General features: G+C 33.8%; 3 protein-coding genes and 1 non-coding gene across 6 annotated transcripts; 2 read left to right on the top strand and 2 right to left on the bottom strand.

The window, feature by feature from the left end:
- Window positions 1-761: 761 nt before the first annotated feature.
- Window positions 762-3,422, top strand: LOC125818518 (uncharacterized). 2 transcript variants are annotated; one of them, XM_049498005.1, is made up of 4 exons: window positions 762-853; window positions 2,273-2,377; window positions 2,714-2,838; window positions 2,988-3,422. In XM_049498005.1, coding segments are annotated over exons 1-4 (465 nt in total). In that variant the 5' UTR covers window positions 762-852; the 3' UTR covers window positions 3,222-3,422. The 2 variants fall into 2 exon arrangements, with proteins under 2 accessions (XP_049353962.1, XP_049353963.1); XM_049498006.1 differs by having other exon boundaries at window positions 762-856.
- Window positions 3,423-4,517: 1,095 nt separating this feature from the next.
- Window positions 4,518-9,977, top strand: LOC125818517 (uncharacterized). The gene is made up of 3 exons (XM_049498004.1): window positions 4,518-4,785; window positions 7,722-7,813; window positions 9,297-9,977. Exons 1-3 carry the CDS (start codon window positions 4,633-4,635, stop codon window positions 9,703-9,705), a joined length of 654 nt encoding a protein of 217 aa, XP_049353961.1. The 5' UTR covers window positions 4,518-4,632; the 3' UTR covers window positions 9,706-9,977.
- Window positions 9,978-10,422: 445 nt separating this feature from the next.
- Window positions 10,423-15,756, bottom strand: LOC125818513 (FRIGIDA-like protein 4a). Of its 2 annotated transcripts, XR_007442400.1 has the most exons (5): window positions 15,256-15,756; window positions 13,335-13,711; window positions 12,756-12,931; window positions 11,279-11,916; window positions 10,423-10,661 (listed from the first exon to the last, which is right to left on the bottom strand). XR_007442400.1 is itself a non-coding variant. In XM_049498000.1 (4 exons), the coding sequence occupies exons 1-4, from the start codon at window positions 15,726-15,728 to the stop codon at window positions 11,344-11,346; spliced, it is 1,599 nt and encodes a 532-aa protein (XP_049353957.1). In that variant the 5' UTR covers window positions 15,729-15,756; the 3' UTR covers window positions 11,147-11,343. The 2 variants fall into 2 exon arrangements, 1 of the variants encoding a protein (XP_049353957.1); XM_049498000.1 differs by lacking the exon at window positions 10,423-10,661 and having other exon boundaries at window positions 11,147-11,916.
- On the bottom strand, window positions 11,102-11,231 carry LOC125818526 (small nucleolar RNA snoR136). Its single transcript, XR_007442404.1, has one exon. It is a non-coding gene; the product is annotated as a small nucleolar RNA snoR136 (small nucleolar RNA).
- Window positions 15,757-18,946: the final 3,190 nt, after the last annotated feature.

The raw sequence follows: 18,946 nt of genomic DNA, 5'->3' as shown, positions 1-18,946 counted from the left end.
TTTTCATTTTTACTTGTTGTTTACTATTTCAAAAATAAATTTTCATTTTTTACTTGTCACTATTAACATATCAAGAAAAGACAATCTTATTTCTCATGTTTTACTCCTAACATTAATTATTTATTCCTCAAATCATTTTTCAAGACTTAATACTCAATATCAGTTAAAAATGTGATAAAACGATCATGTTAATCATTGTTTTCTTAATATGTGTCTAAGTCTAAATGTCACAAGTATAAGTGAACGGAAGGAATAATATTTTTGACTTCTATGCAGTGAACAAACATACACTAGTTAATTAGTCATCATAGTTGTATTTTTAGATAATTACCACTCGCGATCAGGATAATTACGTGGGTTGAGTTTTCGAGTTTGTATAATTCGCACGTTTGTATAGTTCAAAATTTGTTTAAATTTTGTATAATATAATTTTGTAGGATATATTTTGTATAACTGTTTAAAGTTAAGATGTTTATGTTTGTATAATTTCGTTATTTTGAGTTTATACAAAAATAGCTTAATTATGCAAATGTACCGCGAATTATACAAACAAGAAAGCTTAAACTATAGCTATATTCCATAAACATGCAAATTATAGCTATATAACATAATTAAGTTTATTATATTGACTATTTGCGGAAATTTCTCAAAAGAAAAATCAGTTTGGGCCTGATTAGATTGAAGACAACAATGGACTTCAAACTCAAAGCCCAAATGCTATTAGTGGATTATAACTTATACAGATCCAAATACGGAGTGATATCAGCACCAAATTGAAATTGCTCGGCGCGTTCAAACCACTCTCAGCCGGCGGCGAACTTCCTCCTCTCCGTCTCCTTCTCCGGCAAATCAAGTGGTAAGTTCCTCCTATATCTCTTTCTGCTTACATTTTTCTCTCACGAGGCAAAAACCCTAATCCATTTGATTTCCCTATAATAAGCTCCAAATTGTAAATTGAATTGCAATACTCTCCCTGCATAGAGAAAGCCTAAACTTCAATTTGTGTCTTTCTTTGTGCTTTAATTTCTACGATGCAAAGTATAGCTGGTTCCATGCGGCGTTTAATGAGGAGTGTTGTGGTAGGCTGACGGTCAGGCTATTTTATAGTATTAACTGTACTCTGAAAACTGAATCCCTTGGAGCTGAGTGTGTTCATAGTTAACTGACAGTTTGAAGATGTGAGCTGCACTAATCTGTTTTTAGTAGTAATCAATTTCTGTGAACTCCGATGGTTCTCCAGTGACTAGGAAATGAGCTGTTATTTCAGCTTATTCGATAATGGCTGGTTCAAAGTTGCATCAATCTACATTTGAGTGTTGGTATTAGTAATCATTTTTCTGTGTTGTCCTGTAACATTAATGCGGAAATGATTTGGGACAAAAAATGGATTCCTTTATCCTCATATTGCGAGTTTTTAGTCCTTTGGGACATAGTCCTATGTTTTGAATGATGTACCAAATCCTTCTAATTATTTTTGGCCATTGGCAATCTTAGCTATTTCGATATCAACCAATCTAAAATATCCGTGAAATCTTAATCAGTTCATCCAGATGGGACGTTGAGTCTTGTTTAGTATGTTGGAGAACATGATAATTAGTATTTCTGGTAATGCATACCAATGTTATCTGTAAGACTTGTAGAATGCTTCATCAGCCGCTCCTCTCTATTAGGATAGACTCACAGTCACAGAAAATAAGTCTATTTGAATCTGTGATTTTATCACTTGTAACTATGTTATCTTCCTACACATTTTGAACTCTTGTTTACTGTGCGTATATATATTAATCAGGGAAAACAATTTTGTGCGACCCAATATTGATTGTTCTTGCTCTATTATGGTATCATTGTCTTCTCCTAGTCAAACACCCAACTTTTCAACTTCCACAAATTCTTCTCCTCTACTTCTCTCATTCCAACACCAAATTCTTCTTCCTCAAACCCAACTATGATCATTGGGTTCAATAGGATCAGTTGATCATGAGTCTTCTAATCTCATCTCTTACTGTAATCTTTACCTTATCAAATAAATAAATAATTTTTATTCCTTACTGATGAAACACTATCCTTGGGGTTGGCATTACCATGTCTGAACAGATTTGGGCACCCTTGGAATGCAGCCGGTTTACCTTGTTGTATGCTTAATTTACTATTGTTGGGGTTCATACTTTATTCTCTGAGCCAAATACAACTATTTATTTGTTGCATATCCTGAAGCTGATGCATCGGCAAAGTGTTTTCATCTCTAACATACATTATTATTTGTTATCTTCAGTGTCAGGCTTGGTGAATGACAAGATGAACACTGCAACATCATTATTTAGGAGGTTAAATATCAGAGATTTGGTATCAAGGACACCTACTTATAGTGCCCCTAGTGGTATGTATTTCATTGTGCTCTTTCATGAAGCATCGGCTTTCAAAATAGATAAAGATGACATTTGTTTCAGTTTTCGTAAAACCAACAAATTTGAAAGAATTGTTTAATGAACTGTTTCCATTTTAAAATCTTACTAAACAAATAACTGTTCTTTATTCTCTGTAGGGAGCTGATTTATATTTCTTAGCACTTTGTACTCTTCATTTTCTGCATCTACTGGATGCCATCAATGGAATCAATTGCTTCATCAAACAAAAAGTTTGTGCAAAAACTCCAACAAATGCCTCTAACAAGCTTTGAATTTTCTGATCTATGTTTTGCTTGTGAAAATTTCAGAAGTATCTGGGGATGGATTGAACTTGATGTTTAAACGTTGGGCTACGAAAAAGACAGCAGGATCCACAAAGAATGGCCGTGATTCAAAACCAAAGAATCTAGGGGTGAAGAAATTTGGTGGAGAGGTAAGGATTCTCTTCGTTGATGACATAGAGACCATGGAATTATGTCATTGAAAGAAATTTTAATAAAACCATTGTACACCACTCATGCCTTCAAGGAAATTCCTTGCGCTCTTTAGTATTCTTACTCTAATACCAATTTTCGGATGCAGAGAGTGATACCTGGAAATATTATTGTTCGTCAAAGGGGAACCAGATTTCATCCTGGAAACTACGTTGGAATAGGGAAAGATCACACACTCTATGCTCTGAAAGAAGGTTGTGTCAAGTTTGAGCACCACAAGTTGAGTGGTCGCAAGTGGGTTCATGTTGAGCCCAAGGATGGCCATGTACTTCACCCAGTTTACTCGAGTACTGCAGCTCCCGAGCTCAACACAGCAACTTAAGCTTCTCTAACCGTTGAGTCATTCATGGAGCACGAGTATAATAACGAAAACGATCTGAGGTCATTTCAGAAAGCAGCCCAGCCCCTCTACATTAAAGCTAATGAAACCAAGTTATTTTTGCCTTGTATTCTCCAGTTCATATTTCACTTGTTTGGAATCAATGCACTTATTGTAACTGGTAAAGTGCAAAATAGTTCAGTCGATGAGCTAAAAAAAACAAACAGCATCATCTACGCTACGTGTGGTGTAGTGGTGAGACTGTTTCACTCTTAACCCGAGGTTTGTGGGCTCGTATATGCTAAATGAAAAACAAATAGAAAGGAACAATAAGGATTCCTTATTGAAGTTAAGGAGCACCACATTTTGTTGGGCAGACAGTAGAAAGTAGTACAACACGCAAAAGCGATTAGTACCTTCCATTCATTTTTTATTCGTTCGATTATTTTAAAAATAGATTTTTATTTTTTACCTGATTATTTTAAAAATAAATTTTTAATTTTTACTTGTTAATTTTAATATATTAAAAAAATAATTTCTTAAATTTTATTCTCAATATTAATTACTTATATCTCAACTAAATTTCCAAGACTAACACTTTGTTTGGATGATTGTTATGCGTTGTTTCATAATGTATTGTATTTTATTGTACAATATTATTTTAATGAATATAATGTTTGAATAGATTGTATCGTTCTCTGTCATTACACAATGTCACACATTCGTAACTTGAATGATAAACCTATAAGAAAAAGTAGGGTAGGGGGTTGGGCTACTGTAAAAATGTAGGGTAAAAGATGAAATATAATTATTAAAAAATAAATAAAGACAAAATGAGAAGAAAATATTAAGATAACAACGCGATCACACCATATTGATCGTTACATAAAATGACTCTTTTTGTGGTTACCTAACGATGGATTTAAACAATACGATGCAATAGAATTTAAGTAACAATCAAAACAAACATTGTATAAAGTCAAACTATCCGAACTTTTATCAATATTTTAAGATGTATTTTTAATTGTATTATATATAAAAATAATTGTAACTTACAATATTTTTTATTATAATCTTCGAACATCAAAATTTAAAATATTGAGTTAATTTAGTACAATTTAATTTCAAAAATTAGTTAGGTTGACTCTCGTAAAATGATACTAAACAGATGTATGATAGAATTTTTTTAAATATTTAATTGTTATTATTTTTAAAAATGTGTGAACAAGTAAAAATGAACGGAAACGAGGATATTTAATAAGAGTGGTAATAATTGGGAGAGAAGAAAGGGGAAGAAAGGGTTGTTTCATTGGGATTTATTTTGTCAAAGAAGGGTCAAAAGAAGGCAAAATTAGCAGCAGCCATCAATATTCAATCTTCCTTGTGCATTGTGTATTAGGTTTGGATTTTTTACATGTTGCGGTTGTGGAAATGGTACCAAAATTGCTTGGCTTTACATCCGGTGAAGACTCAGGTCATCAGCTCCGGTCTTATTTGGGGTCTCGGTGACGTATCTGCTCAAGCCGTCACTCATTATACTGCAAAGAAACACCATCATCTTCATCCTGTAAGTTTTTGTTTTTTTTTCCCTTTTTTGGTGTATTGGGGTTGTTTTCTTGTCAATTTAGCATTTGGGGTTTTGGAATAAGGGGTAAAGATTGAATTTTTGGAGGAACAAAGCGGCATACGATTCATTGTTTCTGGTGTGTGTATTAGTACATGGATTTTTTTTGTGATCTGGTAGTTAGTTTGGACTCTGTTATGTGGATTTTCTTGGAGTTGTTAGGAAGGAAAGAGTAACAACCTTGTATGTTTGGTGTTTGTATGAGTCCTTGTTTCTATTGTACCTGTAGCTTGGTACCCCTTTAGAAGAGAAATCTAAATAAAGCAAAATTTATATGATTTATAAAACCGACCAGACTAGCTTGAGAGCAAGATATAGTTGTTGTTTTTTAAGTTGAGGGATAAAGAGGTGATGGTTGACTATGTTGGTTGGACTATCAAAAAATGTTGCTGCACTTATGTTGGATTCTCCAAAATGCACTATTTTTGTAGTATCTAACAAGCACCCATTGACGTTTTTGGAGAGTCCGAGCAAACATAGATGGTCAAATCGTAGTGTGAGGAGTTAAGATCTCAATGGTTCCTTACCCTGTTCTCCGGTTTGGACTTATTGTATCCTAAGGACCTAAGAGTAGTTGGACCTACAAAGGACTATTCTTATCATCTAAAGTTATTTAAATAGCATCATCGACCAATGAGTAATGTTAGATTGACATGCTAGCACTTTGTATATTCTGCAGCCTCGTAGCATCTTGCTACAACATTTTTGTTGCTTCTTTTTTTGATTTTGTGGCTGGCTCTCAGGTCTTAACTTTTATCATGTAATAGAGCTAGCATATCTACTTTTGTACTCTTTGCATCTTCTTGATGCTGGTAATGAAACAACTTACTTCATAAAAAAAACATTTTTGTTGCTTCTACCAATGTTTGGTTGAAGGAGGGAGAGGGGAAGGGTAAAGGGACGAGGCTAAATAATTTTACGTCCCTTGTGTTTATCCCACGCTTCAAGGTGTTTGGAAATGTGATTTCTACTTCCTCCATTCGTCCTCTTTCACTTTCTAACAAAACATGCCATTTTTCCTTTACCCTTCCTCTTTTATATTCTGTCCTATTGCTACTCCTCTTTCATCTGAACTTACTAATAATCTTTATAAGTGCTAAACTTTGAGTTTGTTTTGCCCAAGGCATGCTGTTTTCACTTTATTTAATAGTCAGAAAAGCTCTTTCCTTTGACAACCGACGGGTTCACAATCCTTTTCAATTACAAGTTGAGGACACCAATTTCTTTGTATTGACTATTATTTTACTATTTAGTGATTAAGTCAGCCACATCAATATGATAAAATTGGAACGATATAGAGAAGATTAGGATAACCACTTCACAAGTTCTCAGTCCAAATTTTGCTCATAGATACACTTCTCATCAAATAAAAGTTCAAATTGAAATATTGACTAGGTCCTCTTCAGAAAAAATATTGACGAGACAAAATATTAAATTTCTTCTATGTTCCTTCTTTTATTGAATGGAAATGATGTGAATTATAGATAGTAATTTCTGAAGTTTAATTTGTCAAAGGTATTATTCAGGAGAATTTCATTGTTGTTCAACTCGTAAATTTAAAAAGGCTAGTCGTATCCACATTCATTGTTCTTAGCCCTCCCATAAAGAATGTTTAGGAGGGTACTTCTTGATAGTTTGTCAGCTTTACTGAAGAACAATGGATTTGGAAGAATTTACAAAATGTAACTGTAAAACAAACAACATTCAGTGGATTGAAAAACTACAATTAAGTTAAATATATATAAGGTGAAACTGATGTCAACTTAACTTAAATCATTGTAAGTTCGGATTCACATACATGATACAACGATATAATTCTAAGTTTAAATATATATAAGGTGAAACCGATGTCAACTAAACTTAAAACCATTGTAAGTTCGGATTCACATACATGATACAACGATACAATTCTAATTTTAAATATATATAAGGTGAAACCGATGTCAACTAAACATAAAACCATTGTAAGTTCGGATTCACATACATGGTACAATTTTACAATTCTAAGTTTAAATATAAATAAGGTGAACCCATGTCAACTAAACTTAAAACCATTGTAAATTTGGATTCACATACAACGATACAATTTTAAGTTTCTTATTAGAGTTTACGACCTGTTTTGTTGTCCCTTCTGGAGATATCCAACTTAATTACTAGTTTTCCTTTACATTCTAATTTCCTAATTTTCTTTTGTAAAAAAGCAATAATGGGCTGATTTTTATTGCAACACACACCTTATCTTTTGGTGAGTGCACTGGAGCTCTGCCTTAGCAAGATGAAGCAGCTAGTATAAAGAACACCTAGCTTCAAGGGTCAATCCCACTTTTAACAACTTTTGAGTTTTGCTGAGGACTGCAATGCTGATTCAGAATTTGCTTATTATGCATGTTAGATAAGTGGTTGAGTGTTTCTGATTCCATTAACAGAAAAGAAACAAAATGAAGGACTAAGTGTTTTTTCTTGTGTTACTGATACACAACTACTCCCTCTGTTTCAATTTGTTTGGCTTGATTCGGAGTATGAGCGTCAAATTAACTCATGTTCAGTGAGAATCCGGACATAGAATCTTCAACTTTTTTGAATAGAACTTACATATTTAGAAATTTCATAAAAAGTTCTATAATTCTTTCTCCCCCCTCCCCCTCCCCCTCCACCCCCCCCCCCTTCTTTTTGTCCTTTGCTACAATCTTTGTTAGTTCTTGTGATTGCTGAAATCTGGACAGATCTGATTCCTTTCTATTTTAGTTGTACTGAAGTTGTTTGCATGAATCTCCTCTTTAAAAATTTAGGCAGTCTGATTTTCTTGAAATAGCTGTGTTAGCCCTTTTGGACTGCCTCTGATATTATTTATTGGGAAATGTTATTCTTGTTAACTGCAGAATGAAGATAAAGAATTTGCAATCAACTGGAGACGAGTTGCCACAACGAGCTTGTTTGGCTTTGCATTTGTTGGACCCGTTGGCCACTTCTGGTAGACCTTTCTTTATTCATTTGCTTCTATGTAGGTCACTGGTTTGCCACCCTTCACGAAATGACCTTGTTTTTGTCTTTGATGTGCAGTATTCTGTGATTAGTATTTCTTCATGGGGTGCATTTCTTTTCAAGGGGTTGTCTCATGTCTGGCATACTGGCATTGTTGTGTCACAGTTATCAAATGTTCTCTGTAACATGAATATACTTGTTTCCTATATCAAATAAGTAAAAAATGTAGTCTCAAATTTACTGGACCTTCTGCCTTCACAACTATCCTCTTGAGGTTTCTCGAAATGGGGCGTTGATGTGAATCAATTTTAATCTAGAATCTTTATATATTAGAAAACCTCAGTAACTAACTAGTAATTGTGAGGTCAATTTCATACTTGCTGCTATACTTTGTTCAACAATTTGTTACTGCATAACCTTTCATATGTAGTTAGTAATGCCACAGAGGGATGTACTCTTATTTTGGCTCTTATATGTGTTGCTATGATTGAACCTTATTTTAAATAAGAATGTTGGATAGATTTCTTATCTTGGCTTCTGATAAAATGAGCTTCCTGCAACTTTACGTAGGTTAGCAGTTAGATTTTTTTTTTTTAGCAGTAATTGCATAGTGGAATTATGTCTTCCTTCACATCTATCTCTGTAAAGCTTTGGTCAAAGAAGCATTAGAACGTTATTGTGGCATGTTGGATATATCTTCATTTCCTCTCTTTAAGGACCACAATCAAAATGTGTAATCTATTGATTTATGTCACTTCATTGAAGTAGAATGTAGTAGATTTTGGATCCAGTTTGAACATTTAATAGATAAATACCGGAGTTTTAGTTTTAGAACTAATGCCTTATGGTATTTTGCTCTCAATTATGCAGTTTTTCAAGGTTTAAATTCTATCTTAATCTCTGGATGCTTATAGATTTAACGAGTACTCAGACTAGTGCCCTCTTCCTCCCTTTATTAAGTGAGGCCTTTAGTCTGTTTGACTAAATGTATTTGAAGACTTGGCATAACATAATTCAAATCAGAGTCAGACTGAGACTAAATATTTTCCTGATATCGGATTCTCCTGCCAAATAAACTGTCATTTAGTTTGTTAAATCAGGGTCAGACTGAGACGAATTCTTTTCCTGATATTGGATTTCCTGCCAAATAAAATTTCACTAGTTTATTTAGTAGTAGAACCGACAGGCGTAAGTACTTGAACTTGTGGTGACAAAAGATTTACTGACAATACGCAAACCAAATAAAAAGGATTTATTGGAATTATGTCTCTGTAGAGTGATGTTATGTTTTGTTATGATGTGCACTAGGAACTAATTTTTTGATGTGCTAGAGCATTTTTTGTTTTCAATAAATTACTGTTATGTTGTGACAACTGAAAGTAATATTCTTGAGTTATCATTGAAAAGACTGCAGATAATTTTTACTTCTGTAATGTTTGGGGTGAATGGATCTCACTGTATTATCTGTTTAGGTATGAAGGGTTGGATCGCGTCATAAGACTGAGATTTCAAATGCAACCTAAATCCCTGCGGTTTGTTGCTACAAAAGTAGCACTTGATGGTATAATCTTTGGGCCCCTGGATTTACTTGTCTTTTTCACATATATGGGTTACTCCACTGGCAAAAATACTGCTCAAGTTGTTGAAGGTGTGAAGAGAGACTTTCTTCCGGCTTTAATACTAGAGGGCGGTATATGGCCTATTGTCCAGGTGGCCAACTTCCGCTATATACCAGTTAGATATCAGCTCCTTTATGTCAATTTCTTCTGCTTGCTTGATAGCTCCTTCCTTTCATGGATTGAGCAGCAAGAAGATGCTGCATGGAAGCAATGGTTGAAAAACATTGTGCGCTTAAAAGAACAGAAGGAGGAAGGTAGATGATTCCTTATTTCACTAGGGATACGCGTTGGCTTTGTTAATCGGGAATAGTGATATTAGTTATAGAGACATGTGAAGTATTTACAGGAATCTTGGAGAGTGTCGATTTGGAAATTGGTAGTTCGATTCAGTAAAAGTGATAGCACTTTGTCAAGCTACACTATTATCGATTGAAGCTTAACATAGCTATTATGGTCTTATCTGTATCCACTATACATTTTGATTGCTCCTGCCTCATATTTTGTCATTTGGGGTTAATTTTGAGAAAGACAATTGAACTGTGATGACAAATTTCCTTTTTATTGAGAAATTGAATTCAATCGCTATCAAGCACTGAAATCTGTTGTCTTTTGTCTTTGTTAATGTTATATTTTGTTCTTCAAGGAACTGATGGCCATGGCTGAATACAGACCATGGTTGAGCAGCGATAGTTTCAATAATTACATATGTTGTCCGAGTTTCGGTCTTATGGGCCATGGGACTGTATCTAGTAATCTTGGCCATGATTATGGAAATGTAGCCAAAATGTAAGATGATACCATGATGTTACAGCAAATTGAACTGTTTAATTTGTGAATCCTCTGTGATGGCATATTCCATGCTACAAAGAAATAATTGAACTTAAAAATTATTAAGCTTTATAAATTGTACTACTACTACAACAACTTCACAATTGATCATAGACAAAATAATTTGAACATTCAACACTCAAATCTTTATAAAACCACTTGTAAATTATATTTGAGACATTGCAAACTGAAAAGTTTCATTTTCTTCACAATGTGGAATAACAAAGATGGTTTTACAGACTTTTAAGTTAAAATGAACCACTACATTCCTCAATAAACTATACATAGTTTTAGCATTAAAGGTACACCTTAAAACATGCTACAGAAGAGGTGAATCAATATCCATCTATAACACTTCCTTCTGCACCGCAAAACTTTCAGAACTTGCATCTGCAGGGACAATTTACTTCATAAAGAATTGCAGACAAACTATATACAGGAAAGAAAATTATAACATGTAGACGCTCCAAAGTTCTCGCGCTCACTCTTGCTTCAACGGGATGAGTCAGTCAAAAATAAATGAATTTTACCAACCAGATAGTGAAGCATCAAAATCTAACACACAAAACAAATAAAGAAAAGTGATTATAACTACATAGTACTGAGCCAAAAGAGAGACCATCAGTTTGACACTTGCTTTAAAACACATTTGGTAGTAAATATCATTTTTGTTGCATTACACTATTGTTTAATTTACTCGTTTATAAAGCCGATGTCTTTTTGCTCATGACACCAGAGAGGTAAACTGAGTACAAAAATCTGCTCATTAACACCTACTTACAAATGATCAAGGAACCTGACATAAACCTACTTCGGCAGAATGAAGTTAATAATGTAGTTCTCCAACGTCCAAATACACCACAAAAGGAGCAATGGATAGCAAGAGGAACAATCTTTATAGCTTTACTAGTAAAGATGCAGAACAAAAAGTGTGATGCAAAAGATAATTAAGCAAAGCATAGCCTTAAGAAAGTCAAAAACTGTGGACGCACATGTTAAAATTATACCTTCTATGTATAAAACAGAAGGTGCAGCTACAAATGTCATCTGGATTCTTTTTGAGTAGTTGGTACTACTGTGGGGGGTATGAAGGTGGGTATGCAGGCGCCGCAGGAGTGAGAGCATAATCATATGCACTATAACCAGCCTCCCCTCCATATGATCCATGATAACTCCGCACTCCACTAACTCCAGCTTCTTGAAGTGCATATCCATATTGTGGAGCAAGTATAGCTGGACTTTGAGTGTGAGTACCGCTATAAGCTGGAGCATATGAGACCGCGCTAGGTGCCTCATATACACTCTGGCTGGTGTAGCTATGTGCCCCTGTATACCTAATTGGTGGAGCCTGATGTGATTGAGGAGGATTCCTGGAGCGGAAAGCTGTGGCATTTGATGATCTTCCAGATTTAACAGGCCGAGAGGTGGACGGACCACTGGACCTGCCAGTGCCACCTCCACGACCCCGCTTTTTTGAAGGTTTGTTCTCAGGAGTTGTGCCCATTTTCTTTTTTGCTTTGGCCTGCTCCAACTCAGTTACCCGTTGTTTAAGTCCTTCTAAAGTAAATTCTTGTTCAAGCTTGTGATCTTCCACACATTTTATTAAAGCCTTAGTAGCTTCCAACTCTATGCTGTTAGCTTTGTCCTGAGATATAAGTCACTCTTATCGAATACTGACAAACAAATATATAAAAAACGAGGGAAGACATAAAGAACAATAGAACAGATTCATAAAGTAGACACAGGAATAACTGAGTATCTCACAAAGGATTTACAGCAGAAGGTGCTTGGACAATTTTGAGGTGGTACTTAAAGTCTTATGGAGCGTACCCTCCTCCTTTTACAATTTACCGACAAAATATACTTTTTTTATGGAAATGATAGTCTGTCATCGATGACTGTCTTTCCCCAAACTTCGCTTTAAAATAACATAGGCAGGTTTCGCTGTTAAAAAATATTTATGCGACATCTACACTAAGGGTGTCCACTGCGCCGAGATGTACCAGACTGGCCCAGTACCAGTTTGATAGGGTTTGACGGGTTTAGGGGATGGAACAGGTCATCATTTGGGCCATGTATCCTGGACCAGTCCAATCACAGTACCAGCCCAGTCCCCGAATTTAGAAAAAGAAGAAGAAAAAAAGTAGGCGTTGCCAATGAATGTTTTTGTCTCCCCTAGTGTTTCGTCCCCTCCCCTCCCCTCCCCGGCATTCTATAAGTCATCAAATTAATCTGCAATCTTCCAGCAACTGACTTCGCTTAAAACTGAGAAGGAATAAAAGATACAGAGAAAGGAAATGAACAGAGAATTCTTTCTCCATTCCTTGGATCCAGGGGATTCACTCCTCTGTGATCTACGAAACATAATAATATACTTGAATATCACTTTGTCATCTGGGCAAAAATTGAAATTAAAAAGAAGGAAAACAGACAGGCAACCACAGTGAAGGAGAAAGGAGGGGCTGGATAGAGAAATATACGCACCACTGCAGCTGAACTAAATTTTCCCTTCTTTGATATGTTATTAGCATTTCTTCGGCAGTTCCTGAGAGATAACTTAAGAAGTGAGAGTGGAGGGTATCTCTCTGATAATCCAGACTCTGTAGCAAAATAAACTGCTTCAACCTCTTTGCCGCTCTTCAACAGCTCTTCAATAATATCTGATCAAAGAGAAGGAAACTCCAAGTGTCAGGCTGTTCATATATATTTTTTTATAAAATAGTAATTTGATTTATATTTGGACACAAAAAAACCCAAATACAAGAACTACACCAAAAAGTAAAAAACCTAAAAAAATATAGGGTAAAAATTCTGCATTATATATTCCAGTTGCTAGCAAAACACTAAACAGGTCCTTTCCCAATTTGAATATTTTCCAGAGCAAAGTAAGAGAAGTATCTTAAACCAAATACTATATCTTACCGCATCAATCCAGTTTAAGTTTCTCTAGCCAACTATATTCAAATTTTGTAATGCCTATATGGAGGATATTGGAAATCAAAGTTTTCTATGACATTAATTCCACAGATAATAGCAACTTAAGTAGTTCATTAAAGAACCTACCTCCTATTTTGTTACCAAATCCAAAGGCAACGGCAAGCTTTGGCATATCTTTCCTGTTAGCAAATTCCAGCACCAGCTTCCTAAGGAACTCCTCCTCAAACCTCTCTTTTAGCGCAAATGCGATAACCAACTGCAAAAACATTGTTGCTTCAGCAGCGCAAACTCCACTGCTTCTGTCCCCACCGCCCAAAACTCCCTTCCATTTCTCCAACACCCTTGCTGCCCTCTCCTTCAAACTCCTCCCTGCACCATAACCCCCTTCCGCAGCTGGCACAACTGACTGAATTAACATATCACAAGCCCACCTCCTATCTGCCAGTATCGCCTTCTTCTCTACCTTCCTCCCCACAAACTCCTCTGCTGCATCCAAGATCAACCTGAAGGACCCAGCAAAAAGAATGATAATAATAAGATGACCAAAAACACCTAACATACAATATGAGCTTCGAAGTCTCTACTTTGCTTTGACATATGCAGTGATAACTCTGATTCTGACCAAACCTGTCTCCTTCCCCGTCATCCAAACCCCAAAAAAAGAACAAAAAACAAACATAGAAACCCTATAAAGATGCATAACTGTGAAAGCCAAGGAAGTGTTACAGTAGGGAGAAAATCTTCTAACTGTTTGGTTTTAATTACTTCTCCAAGAAAATAAATATTTGAAGTCAAAGGATAAAGAGAAAGTTCCTAAAGACTTCTATAAGACAAAAAGACAAATGGATAACTTCCATAGACTATTCCAACAACTGAGAGTTGAGCAACCAAAAGCTATTAATCCAGATCACTGTTGTTTAGCTCATCCTTTTATGTTCAACACATTCATTGGCTCATTAGGAAATATTGTGTTGCCTTGCATGTTTGTGTTGAAGATGCAACATAATTTTAGAACTGTGAATTGGAATATTTCCATCTTTTAGTGTCTGGAGCTCCTTCTTGAGGCACACCCATATCTACAGAGACTACAACAAACTTTTTTTTTTAACAATGGAGTGTACGACAAACTATTACTCTTTATTTCATAGAACTCCTTTCACAGTCTATTGATTTTTATTCACAGCCATAATTCATTTCTTGATATTTAATTGAATTGCTATTAACTATTGCCTTTGTCCTAGAGCCACTTTTTTTACCATATCACAAAAAGGTAACTACTAGTAACAAAAATAAGTGTGTGAACACAGATGCTAATTCATCATATAAGTAGTCGGTGCAATCTTTCAGCATAGTCCATATGTATGTGGGTGCAAAAATTTAAAGACAAGCCAACCCTGATTATAGGGTCAATTAAGTCCCTAGGATTAATGTCGAAACAATAGGGAATAACCTTAAAGTGATCATTTGACAATTCTATTTGGTACATATGCATCAGTTTTTCCCTGATACCTTAGATGGAGTGGAGAAGCTTATGTAAATGTGCTGACATGAAGATAAGCTTCTGCTTTATGTCTTGGAATACGGTAGGATGGACTTAAAATTTATGTCAAGCACCTTGGAAGTTATAAGTTACAATCTTTTTGGTTCATGATTTATGAGACATGTTACCATTATGTAATGAAGTGAGTGATCCCTTTAGTTCTTTAAATGCCATTTCAGTGCCTAGCTTATTTGAAGCAAGAGTCACTGTTAGATTCTAGAATGAAATGGTTTCACTCTAAAAAAACAACTTGGGCATTATAGAGTGCTGAAAATATCTCCTATTACTTACCAACTGTTTATTGATCTCTGATTTAAAGAATATTAGTCTGAATGCATCTTATAGGTTGATTGTTCAAATAGTTGCAGTGCACATTATGTAACAATACAATCTATCTAAACTTTGTATTCATTGAAACAATACAATACATTATGAAACGATACATAACAACCATCCAAATAGAGTGTTAAGCAAAATGCATCATAGAGTAATCTAAAAGAATCAAACCTCATTGGATCCACAGAACTTTCAAGTGCAGCAGCAATCTCCATCCTCAAACCCGTAGGCTCCTTCCTCTTAGTCTGAATAAATCCAACAAGGCCGCTAGCATCCATTCTCTTACAGTAACTCCTCAACACTTCAGCCAAGCTTTTCTCGCTTAAATCCCCCAAACTCTCAATCTCAGAGATAGCAGCATCCTTCATCTCCACAATTCGAGCACCCATGCTCGATTCCCGATCGGGTAAGGCATTCTCTCGATTCTGGATCTTCAGTAATGCATCTTCCGTCTTATCCTTGAAAATTTTGACATGAGTATCGAGGGTTTCCGATTTTTGACAGAGAGTATTGTTTATGTTGGTGAAATGGGTGGTTAGGGCTTTGTTGAGGTCAGTTATGGTGGTGAGTAAGGTCTGTCGAGCTTCGAGGTTCTTGAAGAAGGTATGAATCGGTTCAAGGTTCGTTACAGTATCTGCCGCCATGGAAATGGAGCTTTTTTACACTGCAAATTTGTGGAAGAAAGAAGATATACAAACAATAAGCTTTTGAGCCCATGTTGATGTTATTGGACTTCCAATTACTCAACAAGGCCCATAGTCATTTATCAAAAAAAGTCGAGATAATCTTGAATTTCTATTTTGTGATTTATTATTTCAAAAATAGCGATATTCGACCCTCAAAAATAGTGTACAACTTAAAATTTTCATTTTTAAACACGCACAATTTCAAAACATATGATTGGGATTTCTAACACATTGTTTGGATGGTTGTTACGTATTGTTTCATAATGTATCATATTGTGTTCTATTGTATCGTACTGTATTGTTTTAATGAATGCAATACTTGGATAGATTATATTATTCTCAGCTGTTAAATAATATCACATAAACTGTTAAATAATATCACATATCCATAATTTGAATGATAAACCTACAAGAAAAGTAGGTATGAACTAGAGTTACTATGAAAATGTAGGATAATAGATGACATATGATTTTATTAAATAATAAATAAAGACAAAATGAGAAGAAAATATTAAGGTAACGATGCGATCACACCAAATCAATCGTTATATAAAATGGGTCTTTTCACCATTATCTAACGATGAATTTAAATAAATACGATACGATAAAATTTAAGTAACAATCAAATCAAATATTATATTTAAACTAATAATATAACGGGTAACAACCATCCAAACAAGGTGAGTCCTCACTGTTATTGCATTAGGCACACATTATGTCGAATCATTATTTTATAAAGTTATTATAAATAAAGAAGAGCAAAAAATACATTTAAGAACGGTGAAATGCAAGTGACACAATAATTTTTTTTTAATTTCTCATTCAATGTTCATTTATTGTGATTAAGTTCAATTAATCGGAATTTATATTAAGAAAAACCTATTTAAAGTGAAAACGCTTTTTAATAATGTTATTTTTTATATTTAAAAAGTCAAATCTCTACCACAACTTTTATCAGTGAAACGATACATAATCAAAATTGTTCAACAACAGAAATGAAAAGAAGTATTACTAAAATTGTTTAAAAGAACAAGACAAATATAGTTAGTCGATATAAAGAGTCCAATTACTTTTGAAGACTACCAAAAATCTAATATATAACAATAATAAGACAAAGGTGTCAACTATATTGTCATCAACTTTGAGTTTCCCAACTTTTTTAATCAATATTCATAATTTATTATTACGATTAATTCAGATTCATATTATAAAAAAGTTACAATTAAAATTTTGGGTTTTAATTGCCAATGGTTATAACAAATTTAATTGATTCTTATTACTATTTATTCTCTTATACCTTCTATTGAAATTTTTTACGTTCTTTACCTGAAAAAAATTAATTTCATAACTCGAACTCGAAATAAAGGTGGAGAATTATTTGTCTAAGTTGTCTAACTCACATTATCACTTTCAACTTGCAACAATTGCTATGAAGTGACCTCACTTTAGATAAGCTATCTTTAATTTATAATTAATTCTCCTTATCATATTTTACTTATTAATATGTCATTAACTAATCAATCAATCAATTTATTTGATGATGAGTTTTGTAGTTGTACATAATCATCAATATTTTATAATAATAACAATAATATAATACTAATAAATCTTATATTTATTTCCCATGGAGAAGGAGAGAACAATTTGTTCTTTATTACGTAGAACAAGATGTATATTAACAAAAACATTTAATTTTTATGTTTTTTTTTGTTGTTGAAAGAGAAATTAACGTCTCGTTTCAGTATAACAATTCATAAACTACACGAGGTAAATTTTGTGTGACGAGCTTCAGAATACGTAGGAATGAAGAGAGTATGTAGTATACTTTGTTCACCGAGGCATAATTAAGTACATTAAACCATTTTATAAAGAAAAAATAATTTAAATAGTTATCAACTTAAACTAAAAATAGCTAGTGACGGTATAATATACGTATGTAACACATATAATTGTATATCATCAATGTATAATTTATGTATATTGAGTTATGAGTTGTAGACACCAAACCCAAATGTGTACAATTTGTGAATAATCTATATGTATCGGGATAAGAAAAAAGGTAGTAGTAGTAAATAATAAATCCAAGTGTCTGTTTGTGTAAAGATTCATTAAAATACCTCAACCAAATATACATTATACAAATATTGAATTCTTTTTGGGTTTTTTTTGTACTATTTTATATTTTTAATCTCTTACTGAAAATCTTGACTTTGTCACAGGCTAAGTCATCATGAACTTGAACCAGAGATCTTGGTCGTGAAAAAATTTATTTCATTTACTAATTAAAATTCAATAATTCCTTTTCAACAACAATTCATCCATTCCGGAATGTAATATACAATTCCCTTCTTCCTTATGCTAGCAATTTTATTTTTTTTGTGAAATAACTTCGATAAGAAGAAAAATAAAGTGTTCCAAGACCCTCTTGGCCTAGTCCTAAACATTTTGACAACTTCTTTTTTCGAATTGTGTTATTCTTCTATTCAAATTGTAAACAAGATTTTCTTTTTTCAAAATTCTATTAATTCTAGTGATATACCCTTAGATTCTCAAATCCATGTAAATGGATAGGTGAGATGACCTTTTTGACAACAAGGGTGCCTAAAAAGTACCTAAAACTTTGTATTATTATGAATATAATATAATTATTCCCCACTTGCAGCCACTAAATATAAAAAAGAAAAAAAAATTCCCATCAAACATACACCATTATTGAGTAGTTAAAAAACAATGAAAAAGAGACACTTTATTAATGGGTTGTGATGCAGTGATGAGACTATTTCATCCTTAATCAGTAGTCTCGGGTTGGAGAAAATTTTGTTGGGAGTATCACCCCTGAATTAGCCCTGCGATATGAAATTCAAATTTAATCGGGACTCCAATGCAGGCTTCGAACGATGGGAAATAAAAAGAAAAAAAAAAGACTTTGCTATTGGAATCTTCTTTTGATTCTTAATTATTAATATATATATTTAAAAAAAAAAAAAAGAATCGTGTAACAACAAGCAACTTCCTAGTCAAATAACCTAGACACAGTTGTAAACAGTTCAAAGAATCCAAGTACACTACAACTTAATTTTTTTGACTTAATTGCAACTCACCAACAAACAAATAATAATAATAATAATAATAATAATAATAATAATAATAATACGATAAATGAATGTGTTAGAATG

This window comes from Solanum verrucosum, unplaced genomic scaffold (assembly GCF_900185275.1).
Source record: "Solanum verrucosum unplaced genomic scaffold, falcon-dt-bn FXZP01000462.1, whole genome shotgun sequence".
Lineage (NCBI taxonomy): Eukaryota > Viridiplantae > Streptophyta > Magnoliopsida > Solanales > Solanaceae > Solanum > Solanum verrucosum.
This window is presented reverse-complemented; position numbering and strand designations above follow the sequence as displayed.

Excerpts from the sequence above, each read along its gene's own strand:
- LOC125818518 (XM_049498005.1), top strand. Across the intron at positions 2,378-2,713 it reads TACTTATAGTGCCCCTAGTG|AAGTATCTGGGGATGGATTG; the intron begins GTATGTATTTCA and ends TGAAAATTTCAG. Across the intron at positions 2,839-2,987 it reads TGAAGAAATTTGGTGGAGAG|AGAGTGATACCTGGAAATAT; the intron begins GTAAGGATTCTC and ends TTTCGGATGCAG.
- LOC125818517 (XM_049498004.1), top strand. The coding sequence starts at position 4,633 with ATGTTGCGGTTGTGGAAATGGTACCAAAATTGCTTGGCTTTACATCCG. Across the intron at positions 4,786-7,721 it reads AACACCATCATCTTCATCCT|AATGAAGATAAAGAATTTGC; the intron begins GTAAGTTTTTGT and ends TGTTAACTGCAG. Across the intron at positions 7,814-9,296 it reads GGACCCGTTGGCCACTTCTG|GTATGAAGGGTTGGATCGCG; the intron begins GTAGACCTTTCT and ends TTATCTGTTTAG.
- LOC125818513 (XM_049498000.1), bottom strand. The coding sequence starts at position 15,728 with ATGGCGGCAGATACTGTAACGAACCTTGAACCGATTCATACCTTCTTC. Across the intron at positions 12,932-13,334 it reads ATTTGGTAACAAAATAGGAG|ATATTATTGAAGAGCTGTTG; the intron begins GTAGGTTCTTTA and ends CTCTTTGATCAG. Across the intron at positions 11,917-12,755 it reads AATTTAGTTCAGCTGCAGTG|GACAAAGCTAACAGCATAGA; the intron begins GTGCGTATATTT and ends CTTATATCTCAG.